At 36.7% G+C, this 22,401-nt stretch overlaps 1 protein-coding gene across 6 annotated transcripts in view; it reads right to left on the bottom strand.

Moving 5' to 3' along the window:
- The window catches only part of LRRC49 (leucine rich repeat containing 49), a 112,568-nt gene that overhangs the window by 6,645 nt on the left and 83,522 nt on the right, over positions 1-22,401 (bottom strand). For all 6 annotated transcript variants that reach the window (XM_054688535.1, XM_037502842.2, XM_037502843.2 and 3 more), the window contains 3 exons: positions 4,342-4,579; positions 3,023-3,208; positions 224-333 (listed from right to left, as the gene is read on the bottom strand). In XM_054688535.1, coding sequence (XP_054544510.1) covers positions 224-333; positions 3,023-3,208; positions 4,342-4,579 — 534 coding nt within the window. The remainder of the gene's footprint in view (positions 1-223; positions 334-3,022; positions 3,209-4,341; positions 4,580-22,401) is intronic.

Here is a 22,401-nt window from a genome sequence, read left to right as displayed (position 1 = left end):
GGAAACATAATTGTTTACCTATATCTCTTATATATAATTTATTAGATTATAAATCATGTGTGATCAGTGACTTTGTGTTAATTTACATCCCCAACACTTTAAATAGGACCAAGAACAAAATAAATTTAAGGTAAACATTTGTGGGATGCATAAATAGTGTGGCATTTTTCCCTTTTCTGAGTGCAACATTAATTCTGTAAAAACTACCAAAATGAAAATTTACCTGGCATCACCCAGAATTGAAATCAGACGGTACTGGGGTAATTCAGAAGATGCTACATGAGCTAGGATCCCAAAGAGCCTCTCAGCCATTATCATATCATTCTGTGTCACCTGAAGAGATACAATTAAGAGGGGTCAAAAACGATGCTGTCTCTGGGCTTGATACAACTAACATAACTCCAAAGATACGTCCAGATTAAATATTTTATTTTTAGTCCCGGAAAATTTTATTTTTAGTCTGGCCTACAAGAAGACAGTGGTCATTGATATTCCATTTTCTTCCCTGAGGTAATTAGGATGAAGATGTACAAATATGACTCATGTTAGTGGATGATAACCAGGATGTGAGCAGTTAGCTCTGACTTAAAAGTTCTATTTCCTGAGAATTACACTTGAAGTAACGTAAATTCTTCATGAATTTTTCAGAAATCCTAGAGGTTCTTGTAGCAGAATGATTTAGGAGGGGAAATTCTCAAGCGCCGATGGAATTGATTTATTTGAATAATTTATCAAAGGTAAGTCAAGGTGTTGTCCACACCTTGCTCCAGTAAGGATAATTTTGTTCCTTCCTCAGAGATAGAAATGTCATTGAATTAACAAGGACATCCCAGTTCATTTTGAAATTATATCTGCCTTTCTCCCTTGAAGGAACAACTTGTATACAGCTATTCCTTATGAATGTTCATTCCTCTGTCAACCGAGAAAGTACTATAAGTTAAAAGCAGGACTTGGATTAACATCTGAGCATATTTTCTTTAATATAAAATAAGGTTCTTTGCATTTTAAATACTATTAGCTTTTCTATTCAGTTCTGTGGTTCCCAATCAGGGGTTCCCTAGGGAACATTTGGCACTGTCTGGAAACACTTTTGTTTCAGCTGGTGAAGGGGTGCTACTGGCATCTAGTGGGTAGAGGTCAGGGATGCTGCTAACCATTCTACAATGCACAAAACAGCTCCCAAAGAATTGTCTAGCCCAAAATTTCAATAGTGCTAAGGTTGAGAAACTCTGAGATAAAGTTGGGGTCTTTTAAAATTCATGCTTGGGCCTCCCTGGTGCCGCAAGGGATTAAGATGCAACCTATGAAACTATCCGCAGCCACTGCAGCATGAGTTTGATCCCTGGCCGGCCAGGGAGCTACCCACATGGCACGACAGACCTCTCCTGACTCACCCACTGCTCCCCTCAGCAGTGTATTTCATACATCTGCCTGTTTTGCTCCCCACTCTGTCTCTGGTGAATCCTCTTATCCCCCATACCTCTGGCTTGTACCCCAGTTCTTGTATGCACAAATAAATAAAACTTTAAAAAAAGTTCATTCTTAACACTATATATAATTCACTTAATGGGCATTTTCTGAAAAATAAACTCCACAATTCACAAGTATTTATATACATCAATCAGTATAGACTGACTCTTCCCCTTCCCTGCCCTTCCTTAGATCTTCATAGCTAATGCGGCTGCTATTCCCTCAAATCCTACCCTTAGCTGACAACTAAGATGTTTGGTCTACTATAGTCACCTAGTGGTTGGCACAGGCCATTACTCCGTGTTTTCTTTTTGATATACTTAATTCAATTTGGCTACCAAAGTTAATATTCTCTCTTATACAAATGAGAATGAGAAATATATCATTATATATTGTCAAAGATCAGATAAGCAGCTTTATTTGAAGTCTTTTAATGATATGTCAAATATCCCCAGCATTCACATTTTTGGAACTTAAATCAGAATAAGTTATATTGATTCTCTATGATTCTTCTTCACCTCACGGTAGCTGAATTTTTGGACTTACAGGCTGAGGTACTTACAATACATTAACTGCAGGGAAATACAGTTGCTATTACCACTGTGCTGGTAAAGCTGATTACAGTTAATCTTATCATCAAGAGATCCTCTCAATTTTAAGAGATAATTACAATAATACTGACAACCTACAGAGGGTTGTTCCCCCTGCCCCTACTTTGGAGGATTATATAAATTCAGTTCAGGGATTTCCTCAGTAGAGGTAGAACAGAGAATTACTCTTTGCCTCCAAAATAATATCTAAAGAAGACATGGTCTTTAGGTAGCTGGGGGACTCCCCGCCAGCAAACTTAAAAATCAGAATCAAACTGAAAAATAACTTTCACTAATAACATTGTAGTTATTCAGGTTCCTGAGTTATACAATACACATATGTCATAGAGTGCTGTTAACAAACTATCAACAAAGCAATTCAGAAATTGGCTTTTATTTGTTTTATTTCCTTTTTTCTCACATCTTTTTTTCTCTTATTTTATCTTTACTCTTCATTTCCCCTTCTTAACTCCTTTTTTTTTTGTAGATCATTCTTCTCCCCTGTATACATTCTCTTCCCTCTCCCCTCTTTTCTTCTCTTCCTTCTACCATGACACTTATTAGTTGAAATTTAGATATCACTTCCCCATCCCTTCTTGCATGTCAGGAAGCCTGTAAGCAATTTGAAAAATAGAATGATCATGTTACCTACAGAAATGTTCTTTCTTTTGAAATTGTCACCCTACCAACATTTTACTTTCCTAAATGCTTACAAATAAGAGAAAAAATAATTAATGTTCACCATGGCTTTGTTACTATTTTATTTTCAAAACTGTTTAGTGCTTTAGACTTTTTTTTTGATAGATGTTTAGCTTTTTGACATTGTAAATGATAATATTATTTTAAAAAGCAACAATTCTTAAAAACTCTACCATGGTTACTTAAATTCTTGACCATTTTAATAACTATTTATCCTGAAAGGGGGCATTTTTATTTTACAGTTGACTTAGTATTTAGCTTACCTCTGTTCCATTTATTTTCTGCATACTAAAATGGCTCAGTCTAAACAGTACATAATATTTCCAAAGTGTAAAATTGACAACTGGATTTCCTTGAGGATCAATTGTTAACTGGTCAATGCGACGGAGTTGTGCCAGTGCATTGAACTGCTGTAGCATGACAAGATTTGTTTCTTTGAATTTGAGGTGCTGAAATAATAAAGGACAAAAACAAGAGCTGAACATTGAGCTTAATCATTTTAAAATATTTAACATTGAAGCTTCACTAATCATTCTCTAGGCAAATCTGTGAACTTTAGTTTTAGTATGTTTTCAACTGAATATATTAAACTTACATAACTTTAAGCCACCTAATATATCACTGATGCAATCCGTTAATCCGCTCACTATTGAAGTCAGAATGATTTCCCTTCTGCAAAGCATATCCCCCAATTTATTAACAAATATTTTTAAAAAGCATGTGTACAACTCAGACTTCTATGTTTTACAGTGAAATTACATCTTCATAGGAAAGGTGAGGAATCAAAGTTTCAGAACTTCAAAAACACAGGTCTGAAAATGCTTCTGAAAACACCTAGTTAGCTATCATCATCTCTATTTTGATGATTACTGTGTAGGCTGATTAAAATGCCTTCAGAAAAATCAAGTCACAAAAGCTGAAAAGCTGATGCAAGAGTATTGTGAATTTGGATGATCTTTTCTAAACATATTGTCTCCACTGCTGTCTTCCTGAGGGAAGATGGTGTGGCAAAAGGAAAAAAAAACTATAAAGGAACAAGGGAAAGAAATCACCTTTCTAATAGAAAAACAATGATTAAAAAAATCATGAAGAGCTCATGGAAATCACAGTTTCTGTGAATACCTACTAATAAATAACACCATAATAAGAAAATGCTAATTCTCAAAATAATTTCAATGAGCTAATAAAATTATTTAAAATGTTAAGAGACTACAGTAAAAATTATATAAAAATGTATATGCCCCATTAATAGCAGGTACAATAAGTAAATATATAATATAGGCTCATGTGAGGTCCTGTTGAATACTTTATACAGTAAAAATACATAAATTGAGCAAAATTATATTACTCCTTTACACACCATAAAGAATTATTTTCTACAGAGATAATTTCCAATATAAACGGAAAACTTCAAGGCCATTATGAATGCTAATTTAAATCCCAGATCCAGAAAATCAACACAAAAGCTCAGTCTTTTGCCAGATAGAAAGTACATAAATAAAACTTAAAACAGGTTTTTGGCTTGAACACAAGAGTCATGACTGAGAATAATTCAAATATACTACTAAAAGGAAACATTTACCAGAGAATTAGGAAACTTAATCTTCAATTTGGGAAGCACTTGGACGATTTCATCAAATTCTATAAAAGTAAAGGAGACTGTTGTCACCATTCCTGCTGTTTGGACACTCCAATTCCGATCCAGCGAATCCAGAGCTCCTGAGCCATACAGACAAAGTGTGTCTCCATCCACTTCAACAAGGTGTGTGTCTGTGACAGTTAAACCCTGGAAAGCACTGGTGAGCCCTGGGTCCAGAGACCTGGAAAACCCAACATACCTTCTAAATGAAAGTAATATGCAAAGTACATAATAGAATATAAAGACTTGTTAGAAAAGACAGTTGAAATTGTATATCTACCTTTTATTAATTTCAGTAAGCCCAGAGTATCAAAGACTATGTTTTATAGAACATCTGGAAGTTTTTGCATTCTTCTAGTCAAAAAAGAGGCATGTGTGAAATAAAATACTATCTTTAAACCCAAATTATCAAGTAAAGGTACTACATATTGATTTAGCTTTAAGACAATCCATTCAATCTATCATAGCTATTCTCTCATGCCAATACAAAAAGGGTTTCTTAATCTTTAAAGTATTCACTCTTTGACTGAAAAAATTAATTTTACAAAACAGTATTTTTATAATAAAACAATATAATATGAAAATGCTTAAAAACATTTGGGAAGTGCCACACAGTGGAACCAAACAAAGTGGAGGGCACCTTGCCTCCACCCACCCAAGTGCACCTGGTGACCTTTTCCTTTCTTCCCCAAGGTGGGTATGGGGGCGGAAAGTCAAACTCTCAAGTTAGACTTAATTAAAAAGAGCCATTTCACTTGAGTGTGTACTAAAAAAGAATAAAGAAGGCCAACAAAGACTCAGAGCAGAAAAAAGAAAAAAGGGAAATAAGGAACACTCATCCACTGTTGGTAGGAATTTGGTGTGGCCTCTACAGAAAACGTGCGGAAACTGCTCAGAAAAATAAAACTGGAAACACCACATGATCCAGCAGTACCACTACTAGGTATTTACTCAAAGAATAGGAAAACATTAATATGAAAGTATGCACTCTGTTCATAGCGGCATTATTCAAAATAGTCAAGTCATGGAACCAATCTAAATGCTGCCAACATAAAAAAATTGTAGAATAAAGAAATTGTATGAATTCAGTGGAGTACTACTTAATCATTTTAAAAAATTAAATAGTGCCTTTTGGGACAAAACAGATGAAATAAATCAGGAAGTGAAAGGCATTACTGAATGGCTTCTCTCATATGTGGAGTATAAATAACCAAAGAAAATAACCTGGCAAATCCTAACAAAAGTGATTCTTAGACTCTGAAAAACATACTGGTTACCAGAGATGGGATGGCGTAGAGTAGGGAAGGTGATAGGGCATTTGCACAAGAGTATTGGTGGAGGGTGAGTGAAGCATGTGCACATATGAAGGTGTGATGTTGTACTCCCAAAATTATATAGTTACATAAATAATTGGCAAATTAATATGAGGCAAAAAAAGATTTCTTTGCCTTTAAGAGTTCCTAATCTATATGGATGGTGAAAAGCAAGATAAATACATACATTAACTTTAATATAATGTTCTTATTGTCGTACAATGAATATTTAAATGATATGCTCTAAGAATACAGAGAAGAATGACTATTCTAGGGGAGAGAAGTCAGACTTCAAAGGAGTAGTATCTGAACTGTCTTTGAAAGATGAATAGTAAAATTTCATTAAGAGGAGAAAGGAGGGGGCCTCAGATTGAAGAAAGGCACAGAAACCTAACTATGTATAATATGTTCAGGTAAGATCAATTTCATTATGGCTGGAATACTGAATAATAGTGTAAACTGGATCCCCACAGTACCCAGAGGCCACAGGGCAAGGTGGCTTTGTTGGGCTGAGGTGCTATGGCCTCAGCCCACCGCCTGTGGACAGTGCCCCTCTTCCAGCCCCAACAAGGTAGGTTCCAGCCATGACTCCCTGGAACCAACAGGCCCATGAGCCTGCCCTGACCTGATTTCAGGCTGGGCTGGGCTTTCCCCCCTTTTATATCTGGCTCTAGGATTCTAAAATGGAACTAAATGGACCAATCAGGTTCAAGCTCACTCCATTAATTATTCGGATTAAAAAATGGAAAATGAGCTGATTGATGCTAAGTGGTCCAAACAAATGCTTCAAGATTGAAAACAATCCAGTTAGGCTTGTAGGATGGGACACCCTAAAGGGGATATAAGGCAGAATCAGGGACAGCTTGATTAAGTCTGCTCCCAGCTTTCGAAGAAGTATTCTGCTCCTGGCCTCTGAAGAAAAAAGAGTCAACTGCCAGCCTCAGAAGAAAGAAGAGATTCATTTTTCTCCTGACCTTTGGATTGTCAGACCACCTTCAAAGAAGATTTCTGCTCTGGGCCTCAAAAGAGAGAAGAAGGATTTGAGAAGCACCTTTGAAAAAGAAGTCACTCTGCTGCCAGCTTTCAAAGAGGATTTGGCAGATGCCCTCTGAAGAAAGAGAAGCATCCAGCATCTCCATGGGATCCAGTGGACCTCCATAGATCCTCTCAGAGACTCAACCGCTGTACCTGCCTCTGGCCCTATCTCTGATATTGCCTGCAAGGAGCACTGCTGGGCTCAGCCCACAGCCTCAAGAGCTGACAAAAGCCTCTGGTTCTCTGGCACCACCTGGTGCTGGAATGTCTGTCAGTGTCTAGTTCAGTATTGGGCCCCAGCCTCCAGACTGCTGCCGTGGGCCGCTGCAGACACTATCAGGGGTGAGACAATCAATCACATGTGGCCTTAAAAACCCTCCTTTTCCCCAATCTTCTGTCTGTTAAATAAACCCTGTTGTTGGACCCTGAGCTTGAGTGGTCTTGCAACTGTACATACAGGTGAGAACACACTGACAGTGACCTGTACCCCACCTTGGGCACTGTGCTTTGACACTGTTTGACCGTGTCTTGGCACTGTTTGAACACTGTTTGGTCACTGTCCTTTTGCACTCTTTAGCTCTGTTTGCATATACTTTTAAGTCTTTTAGTACTGTTTCAATAGGACTGAAACATTTGAGAGAAGTAACTGCTGAAGATGAACCTGAAAAGTGAGATTTTATCTTATAGGCTGAGGAGCAGAAAAGATTTTTAAATAAATAGGACTGTATTCAATTAAAGTTTTAAAGCACCTCCAATGTGCCATGAATGGAGCTAGGTAGTGATCCTAGGGATACAAAGATGAATAAAATATGCTCCCTGCCATCAAGGACCCTATTCAACTTTGTGGAAATGTAGCAGAGAAAGGCAAGCTGGCGGAAAATTGGAAGGAGGGTCAGCACAATAGCATTAAACTAGACCATGAGAAAACATACCAAAAAAAAGGGCATGGTGTAGTAAAAACGTACTGGCTAGAAAATCACAAATCTGTCATTAATAAACAAACTGAGTGGCAAGTTATTTAATAACTTTGTAGTTTCAGTTTCCTTGTATGTACAATGGTGATCATACATATTTTTTCAAAGTGCTATGAAAACTAGAAATAATATTCTATAGAAAATGTAAGAGAACACAGATATACTGGCTATTTAAGAGACAATAAAAGTATGCTATAGTGATAGTTCAACTGTGGCAAATGAAGAACAGGGATTTGTTAATAGTGTCTCCAACTTTTAGAGTAGCTTACTGTGTCATCTTGTTTTCTACCTCTACCTAGTCTGAACTAACACTTTAAGAAATGTTCTTTTTTTTTTAATGGAGGATCCATCTTTTAAAATTTCTTTCCCATTCAGTGAAGTCCAATATACTGCCTAACTCAAATATTAATTATATAATAGTAGGTAGTATGCCATCAAATAGGAATTCTCTTTGAGATGGTTATGGCTAATTCCAATTCCAGATGTTCATTCATTCAACTCTACTTAAGAATGAATAAGAAAAATATTTGATGCTTTCTTGATTAGTAGAAGACACTAAGAAAGGGCAGGGTGATTAACTTAATGTAACTAAAATGAGTCTTTGATGTTAGGCTAAATGGAGAATATACTCGAAGGTCTAAGTGGAAAAAATAATATTTCAGAGAGGTGTATTTTTCAAGTTGTTTTTTTTTTCAAGTTTAGATGTTTTACAACAGGCTAGAATAGAAAGACTTAAAATATTTCGGAGGATTCTTTTCCCAATGAATAAGTGGTGCTGATTCCTATAATACCATATTTTATGAATTTCTATTACAACATTGGTAGGTGTGGAAATTCATTTTATGCATTATATTTTATTATAGTATCATTGGCTAAAATACTACAGTATTCATAGACAGGAAATGACCAAAAATAAACCAGCTACACTACATGCATCCAAAGTAAGCAAAGAAAATATTACACCAAGCACTTTCCCATTTCTGGCAGGGAAAATAAACCTGCAATATGTCATTTTACGATAGAGCTGTCCCAAGTACAGTGAACAGTGAAATCATTAATGGGATATACCAAAGTTTTACAGAATCTTTTTCTTTATGTGCCTATAATTTTTTCATGGACAATTTTTTCCAGGCATTTAGTTATATACATTTAGTTACATATATAAGCCCAAGGTCACAGACATTGTAACACAAGAATTAGCCACTTTTTTGGCATTGCAAAATACTAAAGACTATAAATGGATTGTTAAAAATGGAAAAATTTATGTAGTACTAAAAGACAAATAAGAACTCTAAGGAAGCGTTGTAAACCTCTTACTAGCTCTCTACATTAAGAAAGAACTGGGTTTCTATAATTCAAGATAAATACTCTGTAAATTTTTGAAAAATTACAGAGAATGTAATAATACAACTTCTAAAATTTAAAATGCTTTGCTTTATACTTTCAGGTAAAATACCAGACAGATTGAGCATATGAATTTGAAACCTATTCTTCTAAGATTGCATTAAAGTGACTGAAAAGGTATAAACCCCCAATAATAAGTACAAGGGGGGTGGAGTCAGAGGTAATCTGCTAGTAAGAAGTTTCAGCAAATTTCTGGAAGCTGGGAAGTGAACAGTGCAGATGATGAAGAGGAAGAAAGGAAGCCATAGTTTCAAAATGTACAAGAAAGCGTAATGAAGATGGCAACCAACTTGCCTACTAGAATTCTGAAAAGGAAAGAACAGATAAGATGGAAGATTAGATTGAGAAGTGAGACTGAATAATTGAAGATCTGTAAAAGGACTCTACCACCTACATCCACCATTGTCAACAAATAGGCAGAGTGACATTACAGATCAGTGAGAAAAGGAAAGAATACACAATAAATAGCACTAGGGCACTGTTTCTATTTATAGGGGGGAAACAAACAGATCAGACCTCAACTCCAAACTTAAAAATCAACTTCAGGTATTTAAAGACATCTCCTTATATCACATTCTATGTACTTTAATAACACCTTGTGCTTTGATTATAAAAGTCCTTCACCTCATTGATTAGGTTAATTCCAAGGAATTTGAATTATTTTGATGTGATCATGAATGAAATTGTTTTCTTAATTTTTCTTCTCATACACATAAAAAAAGATTTTTATGTTGATATTGTAACCTGCCACTTTGCTGTATCCATTTACTATTTCTAACAGCTTTTGGTGGCATTTTTTAGGGTTTTCTATATAAAGCACCACGTTGTCTGCAAATAATGATGGTATCATTTCTTCTTTTCTTCTCTATCTATCTATCTATCTATCTATCTATCTATCTATCTATCTATTTATTTATTTATTTGTTTATTTATTTATTTAAGCAGGAGAGGTCTGCGCGCCATGTGGGACCCTCCTCCAGTGGCCAGGGAGCAGCCGGGGATCGAACCAGCGCTGCAGAAGCTGCGGGCAGCTTGCAACCCACCGATCAAACGCTGCGCCACCAGGGAGGCCCCCATTTCTCCTTTTCTAAACTAGATTCCTTTTATTTCTTGTTATTGTCTGACAGATCTAGTTAAAAGTTCTAATACTAAATTAAAAACTTGTGGTGGCAGTGGGGATTCTTGTTTTTTCCTTTAAAGGGAAGCTTTCAATTTTTTAGCATTAAGTGTAATATTGGCTGTAGGTTTGAGATACAGTGACTTTATTATGTGGTGGCAGATAACTTCTATTTCTTTCTTTTTAGGAGTTTTATCATAAACAGGTACTGCATCTTGTAAAATGCTTTCTCTGCTATCTATTAACAGTATCATGATTTTTACCTTTAATTTTGTTGACATATGTAATACGTGTTTCAAGTTATGTATATTAAAACATCCCTGCATCCATGGGATAAACCTCACTTGATCATGATGTATAGTCCATGTCATTTATGGTTGAATTCCATTTTCTAGTATTTGTTGAAAATTTTTGCATCAATGTGCATTAATAATATTGGTCTGTAGTTTTCTTGTGTTGTCTTTATCTGCATTTTTGTTTTAGAGTAATGTTGGCATGATAAAAATGGTTTTAGGGAGTACTTTATTCTTAGGTTTTTAAAAATAATTTGAGCAAGATGGACATTATTTTTTTAAAATGATAGAATTCCCCTGTAAAGACAGATGGTCATGGGCTCTTGTTCTTGGGGAGAGTTTTGACTACTGTTTCAATTTAAATACTTGTAATCAGTTTATTCAGCAACTCTGGTTTCTCCCTGGTTTACTCTACATAAACTGTATTATTTTCAAAATTTGTCCATAGTTTCTTATGATCTTCTGTGTTTATATGCCATCTGTGGTAATGGTTCCTCTTTCATTTTGATTCTGTTTATTTTTTTCTCTCTGAAGGTCTTGTTGTGTAGACTTTTTTGATGTGTATTATATTTCTACTCTTGTTTTTCATTCTTACCTACCTTCTACTAACTTTGGATCTTATTTGTTTCTATTTTTCAAGTTGCTTTAGGTGTAATATTATGCTGTTTATTTAGTTGGGATGGTTTTTTTTTTTTTGGCTTCTTAACGTGGATCTGGGCAATTGCAAAAAAAAAAAAAAGTCAACAACATATACTTTTATAAAAAAATAGCTACATAGGCAAAGGGAAAAGTAGGTGAATGTGTCAATGCATATAACTTTTCAAAAAAGAAGTGTCACCTGTGGTAAATAGCATTGAGAGTTAAAGTAAAACAAGGACTTAACATTCAAAAAGTCAAACTGAATCATTGGATTGAGTCCCTAGTTTAGACACATACAAGATATAATAAGATCTTTTATTATCTAAAGTCTCTTAGAAATATTTCTACCTTTTGATGTAAGAGATTTTCATAGGAATCAGATAACTACAAACTAAATTGAAAAAATGATCTATAACCACTAGGAAGTGATAAGTAACTGACTTTGCATTATAGTCCCCACGAATAATTCACTATTAACTAAAGTTTTGGTTTTTTGACTTCAGATATAAATATCACCTTTGGCTCGCTGATTTAATAGCTTTTAGGACATTAAAAAGGGTCAAACCAAGATAATGTAATATGTCTTCATTACATGAGCTAACTGTTCATTACATGAAATAATCGTTCATGTAATGAAGTCAAGTTCACTTTGCCAGTACACTTTCAATGGACTGAAAATAAATCTTTTGCTAGAAATTATAAATCCTTTTCTTAATGATTCATCTCTACATCTCCAGTGAACCCAAACATCATTTTTTCCATTTCTCCCAAAACTTCTATGTGCTCCTTGCCTCAAAAGTCTCTGACTTATGGAGCTTCTAATAAAAATTCTGAAACTCTTGGCAGTAATTATACAGCAAAACAATCTTCACTAACATATACTTTTTTCTTTAGGAACTGACTATAATTGAGATAGTAAAAGTGAAGACACTACAATGTTTAATTATTTTTAAGGGTCACAGAATTTTTGGACATAAGCTGATTAAAAAGTTCAAGGTAGGGGCGGAGCAACATGGCGGCGAGGAGACGCTGCGAGTAAGATCTCCCATTAAAAAAAGTTAATAGGGAGGAAAAGCAGCAGGTCCCAGTGAGAACTGGGACACGGAAGATAAACGGGTGACGCCAGCAAACTACCCGAAGAAGAAAGTGGCCATAAAAGAGGACTAGAAGGGAGGGAAGCGCAGAACCCTGCTCCCCTCCCCCGCCCACAGAGGCGGCACTCTCCGACCCGCAGAGAGGAGGAAAACAACAAACCAAAACGACCAACAAGAACTAACGACGCAGCAAGCGGGACTGTGCGTGGAAAGGAACTATGGCAGCCACCACACCCCGTGAACGGGAGCTGAGGCGAACCCTGCAGGATCCGCCGCAGCAGTGAGGGAACGGCTCCGGGCGCCATTAGAGAAGAACAAAGACCCCGGGAGACGCGCACACAGCCCGGGCTGCCGGTAAGCTGGCGCGGAAAAGTGGCGTGCTCGGCGCGCTTGAAAAGCAAGTGCAGACCGGGATCGCAGCTGCCCAGGTCCCCGCGCCTGCGACCTAGGCTTGCAGGGAGACGACCTAGGCTTGCGGGGAGACGCGCGGAGGTCCTCACTGACTTGAAGGTCCCTCCCTGAGTGAGCAGGAACCAGGCGCCCAGGCACGGGAGCGGTGCAAAAGGCGCCATTCCCGCGCCACTGAACTGGGCTACAGCCCGCGTCCTGGACCTGAGGGCTTTGAACTGAGACCCGGGGCACGAAAATTCGGGGCGTGGGTTCTCCACGACGGTGGGGCACAAGGCAGACACAGCACCCCAAAGCTGTTGAGGTGTACCCTACCATTCCCGCTCTGTTCCCTGTCCCACGGGGTGGGGGGAGGCGAAAAACAGCCCCCCAAGGACAATAGGAGAGATCTCTGGCGCCACCTAGCGACCAGGAAAAAAAAAAGTCCCTAACACCCCATAGAACAGGAAATTTCTTAAGACTGCTTGAAAAGGGCAGAAGGCTTCTGTAGGACCCAGTGGCCAGCCAGGAAGTTATTCCACGCCAGGCCCCTTCCGACCAGCAGTCTGAGCCCACAGAGGGAGCAGGCACCCACGTCTGGGGCAGACCGGGTGCGCAGAAGAGTGTGCCTGAAACCGGAGGCACAGGGACTGCATCCCGCTTCGCCATTTGAGAACAGGGACATTTCTTCAGTAAAAACTGCCTAAAACCAGCAGAAAGCTCCCCCAGAAGACAGAGATGGCTCCTGGAAGAGCCAGAGGGGAGCGGAGAAGTTCACCCAAGATGTCAGTCAGTCCGAGCAACACAGTGTCCCAACGCATACGACAAATTAGAAAACAGACAGTAGGGAGTAGAAGAACCACACGCAACCTAACAACTCCTCAGGAAAGAAGCACACCACAAAAAGAAAACCACTCCCCAGATTGCAACGACAGCAACTTGGAAGAACTTCTGAGCCTTCCAGAAAGAGAATTTAAAATTGCCATGATTAAAAAAGTGATAGATCAGAAGAAGGAAATTGAGTCCCTAAAGAGGGAAGTAAAAGAAATGCAGGAGATCAAAGAATTAATGGAGGAACTAAAGAACTCCGGGAAAAGCAAGGAAAGCAGAATAGATGAAACGGAAGAACGAATAAGTTCTCTTGAAGACACAGAAATAAAAAGAACCAAAACAGAAAAGGAAAGAGAAGTACGAAGGAAAAAGAATGAAGAAAGACTTCGGGAACTATCTGACTCCATGAGGAAAGGAAATATAAGAGTTATAGGAATCCCAGAAGGAGAGGAGAGAGATGTAGGAACAGAGAAAATATTCCAGGAGATAATTGAAGAGAACTTCCCAAATGCGAAGAAGGAGCTGAAAATTGATATACAAGAAGCAAGAAGAACACCAAACTTCCACGACGAAAGGAAAAGCACAGCAAGACACATAATAGTAAAGCTCCCAAGAATCCAGGACAAGGAAAAAATAATGAAGCTGACAAGAGGGAAGAAACAGATAACATTCAAAGGAAAACCAATCAGGCTGACATCAGACTTCTCTGAAGAAACACTACAGGCAAGGAGAGAGTGGAGGGACATAGTCAACAGACTCCAAGAAAACAGATGCCAACCAAGAATACTCTATCCCGCAAAGCTCTCTTTCCTCCATGAAGAAAGAATATGGACCTTCCCAGACAAAGAGAAACTCCGGAATTTCATTACGAATAAACCCCCACTCCAAAAAATACTACAAGGAATCCTAAAGCCAGAACCTCAGAGGGACGAATAACAACGAAAGAAGACCAAAAAAAAAAAAAAAGTTATTAAAAGAATAAATAAAATCAAAGGAAAGACAAACATAATGGCAAATACAGATGCTCACATATCAATATTAACTCTAAATGTAAATGGACTAAACTCTTCAATAAAAAGACACAGAGTTGTAGCCTGGATTAAGAAACAAAACCCAACCTTTTGCTGTCTCCAGGAAACACATTTAGCTATAAAAGATAAAAATAGACTCAAGTCAAAGGATGGAAAACAATCCTACAAGCAAATGGGAAAAAGAAAGCAGGAACAGCTATACTTATATCAGATAAAACAGACTTCAAACTCAAAAAAATAAAAAGAGACCCCAATGGTCACTACATTATGATCAAGGGGACAATACTTCAAGAAGAAATAACACTCATTAACATATACTCACCAAACGAAAGAGCACCAAAATATATCAGACAACTGTTGTCCTCTCTGAAAACAGACATCAGAGAAAACACATACGTAGTGGGAGACTTCAACACACCACTATCAACACTGGATAGATCAACAAGACAAAAAATAAGTAAAGAAACTAAAGCTCTAAATAAGGACCTAGAGCATTTGGGCTTAACAGACATCTATAGAACACTAAACCCAAAAAAAACGGAGTACACATTTTTCTCAAGCGCACACGGATCATTCTCCAGGATCGATCACATACTGGGGCACAAGACAAACATCAACAGATACACCAAGATTGAAATCATACCAACCATCTTTTCTGACCACGAAGGCATCAAACTAGAAATAAATCATAAAAAGAAGGCAAGGAACTATCCTACCTCATGGAGATTAAAAGCCACATTACTGGAAGACCACTGGACTAACGAGGAGATCAAAGAAGAAATTAAAAAATTCTTTGAATTGAATGACAAGGAGGACACCAATATCCTAAATGTATGGGATGCAGCAAAAGCAATAATAAGAGGAAAATATATAGCAATAGAAGCTCACATCAAAAAACAAGAAAGAACTCAAAGAAACAACCTAATCTCGAAGCTCAAAGATCTAGAAAAAGAACAACAAAAAAACCCCAAAACCAGTAGAAGAAAAGGAATAATAAAAACCAAAGCAGAAATAAATGAAATTGAAACTAAAAAAACAATCCAAAAGATCAATGAAACCAAGAGCTGGTTCTTTGAAAAAATAAATAAAATAGACAAACCCCTAGCCAGGCTCACAAAGGAAAAAAGGGAGAAAGCACAAATACACAGGATCATCAATGAAAGAGGAGAAATCACAACGGACACAGCAGAAATCAAAAGAATAATCAGTAACTACTATGAACAGTTATATGGAAACAAGTTCAACAATCTAGAGGAGATGGACAAATTCCTACAACTCTACAATCACCCAAAGCTAGATAAAGAAGAAATAGAACACCTAAACAGACCAATTACAAGCAGCGAAATTGAAATAGTAATCAAAAACCTCCCCAAAAACAAAAGCCCAGGGCCTGATGGATTTACAAATGAATTCTACCAAACATTCAGAGACGAATTAGTGCCTATCCTTCACAAACTCTTCCAAAAAATTGAGAAGGAAGGGACAATACCAAACACGTTCTATGAAGCCAATATTACACTAATACCAAAACCGAACAAGGACAACACAAAAAAGGAAAACTACAGGCCAATCTCCCTAATGAACACTGATGCAAAAATCCTCAATAAAATTTTAGCTATCAGAATCCAACAATGTATCCATAAGATAATTCACCACGACCAAGTTGGATTCATTCCAGGGGCACAAGGATGGTTTAACATCCGAAAATCAATCAACGTTATCCAACACATCAACAAAAAGAAATATAAAAACCATATGATAATATCAATAGATGCTGAGAAAGCTTTCGACAAAGTGCAACACCCATTCATGATAAAAGCCCTTGAAATTCTTGGGATACAAGGAACATACCTCAACATCATAAAGGCCATCTATGACAAGCCAACAGCCAGTATCATTCTCAATGGTGAAAAGCTGAAAGCAATTCCATTAAGATCTGGAACAAGACAAGGATGTCCACTCTCACCACTGCTTTTCAATATAATACTGGAAGTCCTAGCCAGAGCAATAAGACAAGAGAAAGACATCCAAGGAATCCAAATAGGAAAAGAAGAAGTCAAACTATCACTATTTGCAGATGATATGATAATATACATAGAGAACCCCAAAATCTCCACAGAAAAACTAATTCAACTCATCAATCAATTCAGTAAAGTGGCAGGATACAAAATCAACACGCAAAAGTCAGTAGCCTTCCTATACACAAACAATAAATCTGAAGAAGAAGAAATCAAAAAAACCACCCCTTTTATTATTGAAACAAAAAAAATCAAATATTTGGGAATAAATCTAACAAAAGAGGTAAAGGACCTATACAAAGAAAACTATAAAACACTGTTAAAAGAAATAGAAGACACAAAGAAATGGAAAGACATCCCCTGCTCATGGATTGGAAGAATAAACATTATTAAAATGGCCATCCTACCAAAAGCAATATACAGATTCAATGCTATTCCAATCAAAATCTCAATGGCATTCTTCAAAGAAATAGAACAATTATTGATGAAATTCATATGGAATCACCAAAAACCCCGAATAGCCAAAGCTCTACTGAAAAAAAAAGAAGGAAATGGAGGCATCACACTCCCAGACTTCAAACTATACTTCAAAGCCATAATCATCAAAACTGCATGGTATTGTAACAAGAACAGACATACAGACCAATGGAATCGAATAGAAAATCCAGAAATAAACCCACAGATTTATGGTCAACTAATCTTTGACAAAGGAGCAAAGACTATGCATTGGAGCAAAGAAAGTTTGTTCAATAAATGGTGCTGGGAAAACTGGGTCGCTACATGCAAAAGAATGAAGCTTGACCACTACCTCACACCATACACAAAAATCAACTCAAAATGGATTAAAGAACTAGACATAAGACCTGAAACCATAAAATACATAGAAGGAAATATAGGCGAAACACTACGGGATTTGCACATCAAAGACATCTTTACAGACACATCACCCAAAGCAGTGATAGTGAAGACAAAGATAAACAGCTGGGACTACATCAAATTAAAGAGCTTCTGCACAGCAAAAGAGACAATAACAAAAACAAAGAGAAACCCCACCAACTGGGAGAACATTTTTGCACCCAACACTAATGATAAAGGACTGATCACAAAAATCTGCAAAGAGCTGATGAGACTCAGCAACAACAAAGAAAATAATCCAGTCAAAAAATGGGCAGAAGAGCTAAAAAGAAACTTCTCTGAAGAGGAAATGCAAATGGCCAACAGGCATATGAAAAAATGTTCAACATCACTTGTAATCAGGGAAATGCAAATCAAAACTACCATGAGATACCATCTCACACCAGTGAGAATGGCACATATTAAAAAAACTAGCAACAACAAATGTTGGCGAGGGTGTGGAGAAAAAGGAACTCTTCTGCACTGTTGGTGGGAGTGCAAACTGGTCCAACCACTATGGAGAGCTGTGTGGATATTTCTGGACCTACTAAACATAGAGCTTCCATATGATCCAGCAATTCCACTCCTAGGTATTTACCCAAAGGACACAGAAACATCAATTCCAAAGAGCACCTGCACCCCTATGTTTATAGCAGCACTGTTTACAATAGCTAAGCTTTGGAAACAACCCAAATGCCCAAAAATAGATGACTGGATCAAGAAGATGTGGTACATATATACCATGGAATATTACTCAGCATTCAAAAAAGATAAACACATGCAATTTGCAGCAACATGGATGGCGCTGGAAGGGATCATGCTCAGCGAAATAAGCCAAAAAGAAAAAGAAAAATACCGGATGGTCTCACTCATAGCAGGAATCTAGAAAACTTAAATAAGGGACCAGGAAAATGAATATAAGAAAGTGAAAATCAAAATCAACAAAAAACTATGAACCAGAGACACTTTTTGGGGGGTGGGGGCGGGAGGGGAAGGATTGGGGTCAGAATGGGGCGTTTGCAATTGTATGGGGATTATAAAAATAAAATTTAATATTAAAAAAAAAAATAAAAATAAAAAGTTCAAGGTATCGGAAAGTTGTATTAATAGTCTAGTATACAATTAACAGAGACAGTTTTACCAATTAAAGAGTCAATTAATAAATACTCTCTTGCACTCACTGCAGGAGACAACTAATAAAATTTGTACACTGAGTGAACAATAATATAAGAAGAGCATAGGATTCATGGTTGAGATTGGAAGGAGATAATGCTGGTCATTTGTTGTATAGTTTGGTCCCTAGTACTATGCTATACTGCACTTCTCTTACCTGCAAAAATTCAGTATCTATGATAACAGCCTTAACTGATCTCCTTTCCTCAGATGATCTTCACATCTACTCTCCTTCAATAACCCATTCCCATGGCTAAAAAGATGGCCTCCAAATTGCTCTTAATGCTATCATTACTTAGATATGTTCCATTTTTAAAATCTCAACTTCATAAACCATAAACCCCCACTAGTCTAGCTCGTTATTAACCCTCTTACCTCATAAACTTCTCATTTTCGACTTCATTTAAATCTCTAATCCTAGAAATATTAAATATTACCCAATGTATTGGCAATCTTCTAATTCCTTAATAATCTAGCCTAGAATATACGACCCATCTCTTCTTGTTTTCCATTTTACAAATCAAAATTTAATTCTCTTTTTGAAACCCCACTGACTGGGAGAAAAATTTTGCATACAACACTAAAGATAAAGGACTGATGACAAAATCTACAAAAGCTGACGAGACTCAACAAAAACAAAGAAAATAATCCAGTCAAAAAATGGGCAGAAGAGCTAAAAAGTAACTTCTCTAAAGAGGAAATGCAAGTGGCCAACAGACATATGAAAAAATGTTCAACATCACTTGTAATCAGGGAAATGCAGATCAAAACTACCATGAGATACCATCTTACACCAGTGAGAATGGCACATATTAAAAAAAAAAACTAGTAACAACAAATGTTGGCGAGGTTGTGGAGAAAAAGGAACTCTCCTCACTGCTGGTGGGAGTGCAAACTGGGCCAATATAACCAAAATGAAAACACATACATACATTGTGCAAAAATGAAAAATGATGTAAGAATTATATAAAATAAAATATTAAAAAAATCTCAGGGAATACTGAAAAAAATTTAATCTCTTTTTAAGATAAAAGATTATTTTATTTTTATTCTACTATTTTTCATTGAGGTAACATTAGTTTACAACACTGTATGTGACAAATTTAGAGGTATAGGTACACACTTCTTTAGATGTATATTGCTACACCATACCCACCACCAAAGCACCCATAATCCTCCAACATACTCTAATGCAATCCTCACTTGCTTTCCACAGCCTACCCTTCTCCTCTGGTAGTCTCAATTTTGTAGGGGAGCACAGTCTATCACATTGTATTTGCTATTTAGCCAGAACCTGGCCTGATAAGGGAAAGATAATCAAGAAGAATGAAATTGAGTCCCTAAAGAGGGAAGTGAAAAAAATGCAGGAGATCAAAGGATTAATGGGGGAGCTAAAGAACTCTGGGAAAAGCAATGAAAGCAGAATAGATGAAATGGAAGAATGAATAAGTACTCTCAAAGACACAGAAATAAAAAGAACCAAAACATAAAAGGAAAGTGAAGTGAGAAGGATAAAGAATGAAGAAAGACTTCGGGAACTATGAGACTCCTTGAGGAAAGGAAATATAAGAGTTATAGAAATCCCAGAAGGAGAGGAGAGAGACATAGGAACAGAGAAAATATTCAAGGAAATAATTGAAGAGAACTTCCCAAACATGAAGAAGGGGCTGAAAATAGACATACAAGAAACAAGAAGAACGCCAAACTTCCATGATGAAAGGAAAAATACAGCAAGACACATAATAATAAAGCTCCCAAGAATCCAAAACAAGGAAAAAATAATGAAGCTGACAAGAGGGAAGAAACAGATAATATATAAAGTAAAACCAATCAGGCTGACATCAGACTTCACCGAAGAAACACTAAGGGCAAGGAGAGAGTGGAGGGACATAGTCAACAAATTCCAAGACAACAAATGCCAACTAAGAATACTCTATTCCGCAAAGCTTTCCTTCCTCTATGAAGAAATAATAAGGACCTTCCCAGACAAACAGAAACTCCAGAATTTCATTACGACTAAACCCCCACTCCAAAAAGTAATACAAGGAGTCCTAAAGTCAGAACCAACAGAGAGGTGAATAAGAATGAAACAAGACCAAAAAAAAAAAAATTATTAAAAAAAAAAATAAAACCAGAGAAAAGACCAACAAAATGGCAAATACAGATGCTAACATATCAATATTAACTCTAAATGTAAATGGACTAAACACAATAAAAAGACGCAGAGTCGCAGGCTGGATTAAGAAACAAAACCCAACCTTTTGCTGTCTCCAGGAAACACATTTATCTACAAAAGATAAAAATAGACTGCAAGTAAAAGGATGGAAAACAATCCAACAAGCAAATGGACGAAAAAAGAAGGCAGGAACAGCTATACTTATATTAGATAAAACAGATTTCAAACTCAAAAAAGTAAAAAAAGTTTCCCGACAGTCATTACATTATGATCAAGGGGACAATACTTCAAGAAGAAATAACACTCATTAACATATACTCACCAAATGAAGGTGCACCAAAATATATCAGACAACTATTATCATGTCTGAAAACAGATATCAGAGAAAACACGTATATAGTAGGAGACTTCAACACACCACCATCAACAACGGATAGATCAATGAGACAAAAAATAAGTAAGGACACTAAAGCTCTAAATAAGGATCTAGAGCTCATGGGCTTAACAGACATCTATAGAACACTAAACCCAAAAAAATCTGAGTGCACATTTTTCTCAAGCGCACACGGATCATTCTCCAGGATCGATCACATACTGGGACACAAGACAAACATCAACAGATACACCAAGACTGAAATCATACCAACCATCTTCTCTGACCATGAAGGCATCAAACTAGAAATAAACCATAAAAAGAAGGCATGGAACTCTCCTACCTCATGGAGATTGAAACCCATACTAATGGAAGACCACTGGACTAATGAGGAGATCAAAGAAGAAATTAAAAAATACTTTGAGTTGAATGACAAGGAGGACACCAATTTCCTAAATGTATGAGATGCAGCAAAAGCAGTAATAAGAGGAAAACACATAGCAATACAGGCTCACATCAAGAAACAAGAAAGAACTCAAAGACACAACTTAATCTCACAGCTCGAAGAACTAGAAAAAGAACAACAAAAAAAAACCCTAAAACCAGTAGAAGAAAAGAAATAATAAAAATCAAATGAAATCCAAACTAAAAAAAAATCCAAAAGATCAATGAAGCCAAAAGTTGGTTCTCTGAAAAAATAAATAAAATAGACAAAGCCCTAGCCAGGCTCATAAAGGAAAATCAGGAGAAAGCACAAATAAATAGTATCACAAACGAAAGAGAAAAAAATCACAACAGACACAGCAGAAATCAAAAGAATAATCAGAAACTACCATAACAGTTATATGCTAACAAGTTCAACAATCTAGAACAGATGGACAAATTGCTACAACTCTACAATCGCACAAAGCTAGATAAAGAAAAAATAGAACACCAAACAGACCAATTACAAGCAGTGAAATTGAAATGGTAATCAAAACCCTCCCCAAAAACAAAAGCCCAGGACCAGATGGATTTACAAATGAATTCTAACAAACATTCAGAAATGAATTAGTGCCTATCCTTCACAAACTCTTTCAAAAATTGAGAAGGAAGGAATAATACTAAACTTGTTTTATGAAGCCAACATTACACTAGATTAAATGACTTTAAAGTTCACATAGAAAAAGATGTGCATGAAAACTAAAACTTTGAAATGAATTTAGTAAGTGCAGATTTACCCTACTAGGTATTAAAGCTTATTATAAAACT

This window comes from Talpa occidentalis, unplaced genomic scaffold, assembly GCF_014898055.3.
Source record: "Talpa occidentalis isolate TD23 unplaced genomic scaffold, MPIMG_talOcc4v2.1 talOcc4.11, whole genome shotgun sequence".
Classification (NCBI taxonomy): Eukaryota; Metazoa; Chordata; class Mammalia; order Eulipotyphla; family Talpidae; genus Talpa; species Talpa occidentalis.
Note: the sequence above shows the minus strand (reverse complement) of the source record. Positions and strands in the feature narration are given on the sequence as shown.